This window comes from Somniosus microcephalus, chromosome 16, assembly GCF_052327205.1.
Source record: "Somniosus microcephalus isolate GS21.2 chromosome 16, FLI_Smic_1.0, whole genome shotgun sequence".
In the NCBI taxonomy this organism is placed as follows: Eukaryota; Metazoa; Chordata; class Chondrichthyes; order Squaliformes; family Somniosidae; genus Somniosus; species Somniosus microcephalus.
In genome coordinates, this window is record NC_141002.1 from 107,813,839 (window position 1) to 107,824,390 (window position 10,552).

General features: G+C 48.2%; 1 protein-coding gene across 3 annotated transcripts; it reads left to right on the forward strand.

The window, feature by feature from the left end:
* The first annotated feature begins 267 nt into the window (after window positions 1–267).
* On the forward strand, window positions 268–3,446 carry mterf2 (mitochondrial transcription termination factor 2). 3 transcript variants are annotated; one of them, XM_086009704.1, is made up of 2 exons: window positions 268–717; window positions 1,295–3,446. In XM_086009704.1, the coding sequence occupies exon 2, from the start codon at window positions 1,328–1,330 to the stop codon at window positions 2,504–2,506; it is 1,179 nt and encodes a 392-aa protein (XP_085865830.1). In that variant the 5' UTR covers window positions 268–717; window positions 1,295–1,327; the 3' UTR covers window positions 2,507–3,446. The 3 variants fall into 3 exon arrangements, with proteins under 3 accessions (XP_085865830.1, XP_085865831.1, XP_085865832.1); XM_086009705.1 differs by having other exon boundaries at window positions 1,308–3,446; XM_086009706.1 differs by lacking the exon at window positions 268–717 and adding an exon at window positions 725–1,187 and having other exon boundaries at window positions 1,308–3,446.
* The last annotated feature ends 7,106 nt before the right edge of the window (window positions 3,447–10,552 follow it).

Here is a 10,552-nt window from a genome sequence, read left to right on the forward strand (position 1 = left end):
GACCTGGAGCACACCTGGGGGGCGGGGCCTGGAGCACACCTGGGGGCGGGGCCTGGGGCACACCTGGAGGGGCGGGACCTGGGGAGGGGCGGGACCTGGAGCACACCTGGGGGGGCGGGGCCTGGGGCACACCTGGGGGGGCGGGGCCTGGGGGCAGGGCCTGGGGCACACCTGGGGAGGGGTGGGACCTGGAGCACACCTGGGGGGCGGGGCCTGGAGCACACCTGGGGGCGGGGCCTGGGGCACACCTGGGGGCCTGGAGCGGCCGCTGTCGGGCCCAGGTGAGGTTGAGCGGAGCCCGGGGGACGGGCTGGGCTGCTCTGCTCTCTCGGGGCCGGGTTGAAGCTCAGGCCCAAATCGCGGCGCTGATTTCTCCCCGAGGCCGCGGGTCGGAGCATCAAACCCGGGCCCCGCCGGCTGTGAGAGGCCGCTGTCCCCGGGCCGAGCCCCGCGGTCAGTGTCTGGGTCGGGCCCCGCGGTTAGTGTCCGGGCCGGGGCCCGCGGTCAGTGTCCGGGCCGGGCCGGGACCCGCGGTCAGTGTCCGGGCCGGGCCCCCGCGGTCAGTGTCCGGGCCGGGCCGGGCCCCCGCGGTCAGTGTCCGGGCCGGGCCGGGGCCCGCGGTCAGTGTCCGGGCCGGGCCGGGCCCCCGCGGTCAGTGTCCGGGCCGGGCCGGGCCCCCGCGGTCAGTGTCCGGGCCGGGCCCCCGCGGTCAGTGTGGTAGGTAGACTTTATAGGGTGGTTTGTTTGTTCCTCCAGAGTGAGGTCTCAAGAGCCATTGACACAACATGATGGTCGCTGAGATCGAGCCGTACTGTTAGCACAATTAGTCCCACTCTCCTCTTTCCCCAGAGCCCTGCAAATTTCTCCCCTTCAAGTATTTCTCCAATTCCCTTTTGAAAGTTACTATTGAATCCGCTTCCACCGCCCTTTCAGGCAGCGCGTTCCAGATCACAACAACTCACTGCTTAAAAAAAATTCTCTTCATGTCCCTCTGGTTCTTTTACCAATTACCTTAAATCTGTGTCCTCGGGTTACCGACCCTCCTGCCACTGGAAACAGTTTCTCCTTATTTACTCTATCAAAACCCTTCACAACCTCTACTAAATCTCCCCTTAGCCTTCTCTGCTCTAAGGAGAACAACCTCAGCTTCTCCAGTCTCTTCACATCACTGAAGTCCTTCATCCCTGGTACCATTCTAGTAAATCTCCTCCGCACCCTCGCCTCTTAACTTTCTCTGCTTTCGTGCTCTCGCGCCACTCTCAGAACATTCACTGATTGTTTTCTTTCTGCCCAGGTCTTTCTGCCAGGGTGATAGCCAAGGCTGGAAATGTTCGGACCCAATTCCCTCTGGAAGATGATTGGAGTGAGATTGTCGCACTGTGGACAGTGCAGAGAACCTCTGTCCTCCTCAGCCATGTGGAGCAGGAGAATTTACCGCGACTGCGTTCAGTTCACAACCTCCAGTGCGGCAGGAAAGGAGAACAGACAGACCGTGGACAGTCTGTACCAGCTGTCAGTGGATGTAGCAAAAGTTCGTCAACTGAAGAGCTGGGTATTGCTTGCAGACGTGGCTTACGTCAATGAAACAGCCAACATTTTAAAGGAAATGGGAGCTGAGGGGAAGAAGATAGCCCTCATTCTAGAACGATGTCCAGAAGCTGTCCTCTGCACACCAGCAGAAACCAGCGCCCAGCGGGAGTTGTGGGAAAGACTGTGTCCCAACGAGAAAGAGCTGGTGAGAATTGTAGAGCAGTTCCCAGACTCCTTCTTTACAGTCAGAAACCACAGGAATCGGCAGGACAATATCGAATACTTCCAAACATTAAACCTCAGCAAAAGGATTATCAGCCGCTTGCTGGCCAGCTCTCCCCAGACTTTCTGCAGCAGTGTGGATCAGAACAGGGCTGTGATTGAGACTTTACAGCGAAGCTACCTTCAGCTAGGTGGCACCCAGGCCAATATGAGAGTCTGGCTCATGAAACTGCTGAGCCAAGATCCTTTTATCTTGTTGAAACCTCCGGAGATGGTGCATGAAAATCTGGCCTTCCTCCGAGGCCTGGGCTTCAGCAGTGCTGAGCTCCTAGAGCTGCTCTCCAAGCTCAAAGGCTTGATCTCTGAGCTCGCCCCCAGTACGATGGAGAAAAGAGCTGCATTCTGCAGGCGAGTGTTGTACTGTAGTGATGAGGGCCTGAGGGAGATTGTATTGAGGTGCCCGGCCTTGCTGTGTTTTTCGGTTCCAGTTTTGGAGGAACGCCTCAGCGCCATTTTACGGGAAGGATTTTCAGTGGAGCAGGTAAAAGCCAGTCCTGCAGTTCTCGAGCTGTCTACACAGATTGTGCACCATCGCATCAGAAAGCTGGTCACTTTAGGGTACGATGTTAAAAAGGACAGTCTAGAACTACTCAACGGAACCAAAAAGGATTTTGAGGTCAGTTGTGGGAAGATGGACCAGAGAAAGGTGCGACCCTTGTTTAATCCAGTTGCTCCCTTAAGCATTGAGGACTAACGATGGAAAGATAGTTAGATATATTTCTTAAGGCTAAGGGGATCAAGGGATATGGGGAGAAAGCAGGGACCGGGTACTGAATTTGGATGATCAGCCATGATCGCATTGAATGGCGGAACAGGCTCGAGGGGCCGAATGGCCTACTCCTGCTCCTACCTTCTATGTTTCTATACCACCCAGTCCACACTGGGGGGTGTCAGTCTAAATGGTGATCTTGAAGCTCTGACTACTGTATTGTGTATATTGAAGGTTTGTATTCCTTCGAGTGTAGGAGATTGTGGGTTGATCTAATAGAAGTGTTTAAAATGATAAACTACAGAGAAACTATTTCCTCTGGTGGGGCAACAAGCACAAGGCAATCTTAAAATTAGAACCAGACTATTCAGGAGGGAAGTCAGGAAGCACTTTTTCCACACACTGTAGTGGAAATCTGTAAAACTCTCTCCATGGAGCAAAGGTGGGTTCAGATCAGCCATGATCTGATTGAATGCGGAGCAGGTTCCAGGGGCTGAATGGCCTTGTCCTGTACCCATGTTCCAATTGTAAATAATTAATTTGCATCATAAACCCAGCCCCCAAGTTTGTAGTAACTTTCAACGGGCAGTTTGATGGGAGAAAGGAGCAGATTATAGAAATGAGCGGCAGTCTCTGTGGGTGTGGGTTGGGACAACACATTTCCAGAAAGCTGTATGTGACTGGTGAAAGGAGACCTCCAAAAACCTGTGATGAATGAGGGTGCATGGCTCACTGCAAGTGTGTAACTCGGCCAGTCCACACGGCCTCTGTTGGACACAGGGATTTGCACGCTCACCTGGGCAAGTTAAGGTTCATTGTGCATTTTAAACATCTCTGAAATACTCCCAGTGACTGTTCGTGTGACTCAATGGTGATTGTTTTCTTGTAGAACATTGCAGTCAATAAAGTATTTGTTGAAAGCTGACTTCAGTTGTGCAAGAGTACCGCGGCTTTATTCTATTGTGTTTGTAATTTCAATGATTGTCGTTAACTGGATTCTGCGCCAGACACTCGCCCTCGAACTGTGGGACATTGCACCACGACCACACTTGGCATTCACTTGTGCATCGGATTCTGAGAGCGGGTATTTAAATCCTGAACTCAATGTTTTTACAAGGAAAACTCCAAAGGAGGATCCCCATCACTGCCCAAAATAGAGGGAATAGTTCGACCTAAACCACTTAAAAGAAGCGTTTAATTGGTGTACATTCCTGTCACACCTCATTAATCCGCCTTTCTGATCTCGCAAATCTGCACTTGGTTGAAACCTAATAAAGCTGTCAATCAAATGAAGTCTGAGTGCCACAGACACACACCCCATAAGTCTTTGGCAAGTTTACTGCATTTGTGTAGATCTGTAATATTTATTGACAGAACTTAATGGGAGAGTGTGGAGATATAAAATGACTTATTGGTGAGCCATGTTCAACACTTCACACACCAGACCACCTGAACAATCAGCCTGCTTCTCTCTGCTTTAAGGGAATGGGAGCATAGCGGTTATGTTACTAGACTAGTAATCCAGAGACCTGGACTAATGATCGGGAGACACAAGTTCAAATCCCACCCTGGCAGCTGGGGAATTTAAATTCAGTAATTAAATAAATCTGGAATAAAAAGCTAGTGTCAGTAATGATGACCATGAAACTACCGAATTGTTGTAAAAACCCATCTGGTTCACTAATGTCCTTTAGGGAAGGAAATCTGCCGCCCTTACCCGGTCTGGGCCTATATGTGACTCCAGACCCACAGCAATGTGGTCGACTCTTAATGGGCAATACATGCTGGCGACGCCCACATCCCGTGAAGAATTTAAAAAAGCCGCTGGTTATGTCAGTTTGTACAATGTGATATATCTAAGGAATAAAAATTCAATAAGGTTTGTAGATTAAAAGTTATTTTAATCATGGTGGGAGGTTCTGTCCTTATTGTAAAATGTCTCTTTAAATGCTGGCCTCCTGCTGTGCGGTTTCATACTATGACTGTGAATCAGATCTCTGGGGAACCATTACACTCCACTTGTCCTGTTGGGTTGAAGGATCTTACACCTGGACATTAATGTGACTAAACTTGCTCAGATTGCACACACTTGTTGGAATTTCAAGTGTTTCCTGTTAATTTGTGCACAGTCTTCCTGATAGTCCCAGTTCTGTCAGATAGAATTCCAACTCTAGTGAATCCCACGGATATTTGGATTGACTGACAGCCTTCCATAGCCTGTGGATCGTGACAGATGGTAAAATGAAGTGAGCAGTGTTTACCTTGCGTTAGTCTAGTGACTCTGGGATGTGGTTCCTGAGATTGCTGGCACTAAGCCAGCCCAATTGATTGGTTTAAATCTTTAGATCGATGCCAAGATTATCATGAAATTATTGAAAACTTAATTGCTGCAGTAGTCCATGCCATTGTTTACCGGCCATTCTGGGGTTGATGTTTAGCTGTTAACCTGACTTGGGTACATGCCAATAATCTGCTCTTCAACCCATGTGTCAGCTTGTCAGTACCGTTAGCCCTCGCGTCCACCTTTGATCCCTCCTTCGCGCCCACCTTTGACCCCTCCTTCGCATCCACCTTTGCTCCCTCCTTCGCGCCCACCTTTGCTCCCTCCCTCGCATCCACCTTTGACCCCTCCCTCGCATCCACCTTTGACCCCTCCCTCGCATCCACCTTTGACCCCTCCCTCGCGCCCAGCTACCACTTAAAATCTTTACTGTCTCATTCCCCTGGTACGACCCCCATCATTGCGCTCAAATCCTGGCCAACATTTATCCCATAAATGACACACAAAACAGATGATCTGGTCATTATCACATTGCTGTGTGTGGGAGCTTGCTGTGCGTAAATTGGCTGCCGCGTTTCCTACATTACAACAGTGACTACACTTCAGAAGTGCTTCATTGGCTGTAAAGCGCTTTGGGACATCCTGAGATGGTGAAAGGTGCTATAGAAATGCAAGTCTTTCTTTCAATGCGAGCATTGGCAAGTTGTAGGTGATCTTGCTGCAGCAGATGCTGGAATAGCTTTGCTGTTCTGCGCGTGGTTCCAAGCAGCAGCTTTTGCTTCCAAATAAATCCCTCGAATTCCTGCAGCGTCTGCAAATACCGAACCTTACACACAGATACTTTGATTGTTGAAAATGCCTGATTTTTTTCTCCACAGTGCTTGTTTGTTTATTTTCAACGGGGTGTGCGTTAGCTTTGTAAAAATCAGAAAGGATATTTTGAGATTCCCTCTGGTTGGGGTAAAGGAAAAGTTCAAATCAGTAGAGTGCCTCGGGTCTGCTGGTAGACTCGGGCAGTTTTTACCTGCCTTCATATTTTAGCCTTTCCATTTCTTTGCCAAAATGTTTTGAGGCCGGAATTGGAGACTGTATCAGATGTGGATAAAAGCATCATTGGAACAGAGCAGCAGTAAGTTCAATAAAACTCGGCCATATATTTCTTATTGTGCCTCATTTCCAAATGTCAGTTGCTCAGGAAGCGAGACTGTGCCCGGTGAATAGCTGGACATTGAGCCGCTTGTGAGCTGGACCAATAACTCACGCAGTGTCTCCGCAGTTATTTAGCTCAACATCAATCACTTTATTTCCCCATAAACGTTCCTCTCCCTGTCGAGCATTCCATACTAAACCTTACATCATATGTACAAATGGTGAAGTAAAGTGCACACACATTAATGAAAGGATTTGCTTAGTTTGAGTTTTCAGTCACACAGATTTGTGGCTCGCAGCCCGATGTGCTTTATTCACTGACCCGATAGATTGAGAACATTTCTCATACTTCTGGCATCAAAAAGGTCCCTTCGTCAAGAGAGAAATGGACAGCAGAGCTCGCTGCTCCTACATGTTATAATACTTCCTGTACACACATGAAGGAAACCTTGTGATCATAAGTACTTTGTGTGTGTGGGGGGTGGGAGTGTGTGTGGGGGGTGGGAGTGTGTGTGTGTGGGGGGTGGTGGTGGGGTGTGAGGGTGTGTTTGGGGGGATGGATATTAGAGTCATACAGCACAGAAAGAGGCCCTTCGGCCCATCGTGTCCGCGCCGGCCATCAAGCCCTGTCTGTTCGAATCCCATTTTCCAGCACTTGGTCCGTAGCCTTGTATGCTATGGCGTTTCAAGTGCTCATCTAAATGCTTCTTGAATGTTGTGAGGGTTCCTGCCTCTACCACCCTTTCAGGCAGTGAGTTCCAGATTCCAACCCTCGCTGCGTAAAAAAGTTTTTTCTTTTGTCGCCTTTGGTTCATCTGCCAATCACCTTAAATCTGTGTCCTCTGGTTCTCGACCCTTCCACCAATGGGAACTGTTTCTCTCTCTCGACTCTGTCTAAACCCATCATGATTTTGAACACCTCGATCAAATCTCTCAATCTTCTCTGCTCTAAGGAGAACAAACCCAGCTTCTCCAGTCTATCAACGTAACTGAAGACCCTCATTCCTGGAATCATTCTCGTAAATCTCCCCTGCACCCTCTCTAAGGCCTTCACATCCTTCCTAAAGTGCGGTGCCCAGAATTGGACACAATACTCCAGTTGGGGCCGAACCAGCGTTTTATACAGGTTCATCATAATTTCCACACTTTTCTGCTCTAAACCTCTATTTATGAAGCCAAAGATCCTGTAAGCCTTTTTAACTCAACCTGCCCTGCCTCCTTCAATGATTTGTGCACATACCCCAGGTGTTCGTGCACCCCCTTTAGGATTGTACCCTTTAATTTATATGTCCTCCCCTCATTCTTTCTACCAAAATGTATCACTTCACACTTTTCTGCATTAAATTTCATCTGCCACGTGTCCGCCCATTCCACCAGCCTGTCTATGTCCTCTTGAAGTCTATCACTCTCCTCCTCACTGTTCACTATACTTCCAAGTTTTGTGTCATTTGCAAATTTTGAAATTGTGCCCTGTACACCCACGTCCAAGTCATTAATATATATCAGGAAAAGCAGTGGTCCTAGAACCGACCCCTGGGGAACACCACTGTATACCTTCCTCCAGTCCAAAAAACAACAGTTCACCACTACTCTGTTTCCTATCACTTAGCCAGTTCCGTATCCATGCTGCCACTGTCCATTTTATTCCATGGACTTCAACTTTGCTGGCAAGCCTATTATGTGGCACTTTGTCAAACGCCTTTTGGAAATTCATGTACACCACGTCAACTGCATTACCCTCATCAACTCTCTCTGTTACCTCATCAAAAAACTCGATTAAGTTGGTTAAACACGATTTGCCTTTAACAAATCCATGCTGGCTTTCCTTAATTAAACCACAGCTATCCAAGTGACTGTTAATTTTGTCCGTGATTACTGTTTCTAAAAGCTTCCCCACTACTGAGGTTAAACCCTTTTTTGAACAATGGTGTAACATTTGCAAATCTCCAGTCCTCTGACACCACCCCTGTATCTATGGAGGATTGGAATATTATAGCCAGTACCTCCGCAATTTCCGCCCTCAATTCCCTCAGCACCCTAAGATGCATCCCATCCACTCCTGGTGATTTATCTACTTTAAGTACAGCCTTTCTAATACCTCTTTATCAATTTTTACCTCCTCCTTCACTGTCGCTGGGCCAAAATCCTGGAACTCCCTTCCTAACAGCATTGTGGGTGTATCTACACCATATGGACTGCAGTGTTTCAAGAAGGTGGCTCACCACCATCTTCTCAAGGGCAATGAGGGATGGGCACTAAATGCAGGCCTAGCCAGCGACGCCCACATCCCATCAATGAATTTTAAAAAAGCACCCTCTTCCTTGGTGAAGACAGATGCAAAGTACTCATTCATTACCTCAGACATACCCTCTGCCTCCATGCATAGTTCTCCTTTTTGGTCCCTAATCGGCCCTACCCGTCCTCTTACAACACTTTTACTATTTATATTCCTATTCTGAATTAAATTTTCTGAATGATATTTGACCCAAGGTGTCCGCCATGGCTCAGTAGGTAGCGCTGACCCTCTGAATCAGAAGGTCGTGGGTTCAAGCACCACGCCAGAGAATTGAGCCCTTAATCTAGATAGACGCTCCAGTACAGCACTGAGGGAGAGCTGCACTGTCTGAGGTGGCAACATTCGGGTGAGACATTAAAACGAGGCCCTGTCTGCTCTCTCAGCAGGATGTAAAATATTTCACAGCACTATTCAAAGAAGAGCAGGAGAGATCCCTCCAGTGTTCTGGTCAATATTTATCCCTCAAACAACAGATTATCTGGTCAATTATCTCTTAGAAATATAGAAGATAGGAGCAGGAGTAGGCCATTCGGTCCCTCGAGCCTGCTCCGCCATTCAATGCGATCATGGCTGATCATCCAAATTCAGTACCCTGTCCCTGCTTTCTCCCCATATCCCTTGATCCCTTTAGCCTTAAGAAATATATCCAACTCCTTCTTGAATATATTAAATAAGTTGGCCTCAACTGCCTTCTGTGGTAGAGAATTCCACAGGTTCGCCACTCTCTGGGTGAAGAAATTCCTCCTCATCTCTGTCCTAAATGGCCTACCCCTTATCCTTAGACTGTGACCCCTGGTTCTGGACTCCCCCACCATTGGGAACATCCTTCCTGCATCTAGTCTGTATAGTCCTGTTAGAATTTTATAAGTTTCAATGAGATCCCCTCTCATTCTTCTAAACTCTAGCGAATATAAGCCTAATCGACCCAATGTCTCTTCATACGTCATTCCTGCCATCCCAGGTATCAGTCTGGTGAATCTTTGCTGCACTCCCTCCATGGCAAGAACATCCTTCCTCAGATAAGGTGACCAAAACTGCACACAATACTCAAGGTGTGGTCTCACCAAGGCCCTGTACAACTGCAGCAAGGCATCCTTGCTCCTGTACTCGAATTCTCTCGCTATGAAGGCCAACATACCATTTCCCTTCTTAACCGCCTGCTGCACCTGCATGCTAACCTTCAGCGACTGGTGCACAAGGACACCCAGGTCTCGTTGCACTTCCCCTTTTCCCAATCTATTGCCGTTCAGACAATAATCTCACTTCCTGTTTTTGCCACCAAAGTGGATAACCTCGCATTTATCCACATTATACTGCATCTGCCATGCATCTGCCCAATCACCCAACCTGTCCAAATCATACTGGAGTTTCTCTGCATCCTCCTCACAGCACACACGCCCACCCAGCTTTGTGTCATCTGCAAATTTGAAGATATTGGCCCAGTAATTCGGGTCGGTGGCTTGCCGCGCGTGCAAGCCCCGTATATGCACTTACCCGACGCGCTGACATTTCACCTCCAGGGACGCCTGGAATTCGTGTTTGAAAAAGAAGAATCCCGGGCAGCGTCTGACGTCACGCCGCCCAGGAGTGCAGCCAGCGTGAAGCCTGGAGCGCGCTGTGCAACTGAGACACGCCCCTTGAGGTCTCAGTTTAATAGGACACGCCCCCAATGTTTCTCACAAGCTGCTAAGCATTTTTACATGCAAAGCAGCATTTTAAATAGGTTTTTGGTATTTTTATGAAGCTTTTGGTAACTTTTATAAACTTTTAAAAATGTTTACATTATTTTGAAGAATCTGAAGTAGTTTTAAACAGAATTAAAGCAATTTAAAGACTTTTAAAAGCCCTAAAATAATTTTTTTTATTCCATTTATTTATTTACCAATGTTGTCGTCATACGTGTCTTCACACTGTTCCCTTTGGGGAACTGTATGAAGTGGTGGAAGGATTTATGGCCGTGATTAACACTCATTCCGTGACCGTAACCATCTTTGAATCAACCATTAGGGTGGTTAGTACTATGGCGGGAGGGTTTTACGGGCTCCCACAATCTATACAAGGAGGGGGGGCCACTCACACCGACGGATGCAAATATCCCACTGGATGTCAACCCAGAATTATAGAGCCGGAGCTCCAACTCCACTTGCCGGGACTGTCTGGAGCGGGGTTCGAAACCCTACCCCGTCTGGCCCAGCGGCGGGGATCCTACCGCTACGCCAAAGGCCCAATCCGATTAGCAACGTGAAATGGCTGGAATGAGCACAATTCTCGGCATTAAAAGAACTCACAATTGAACTGATGATGA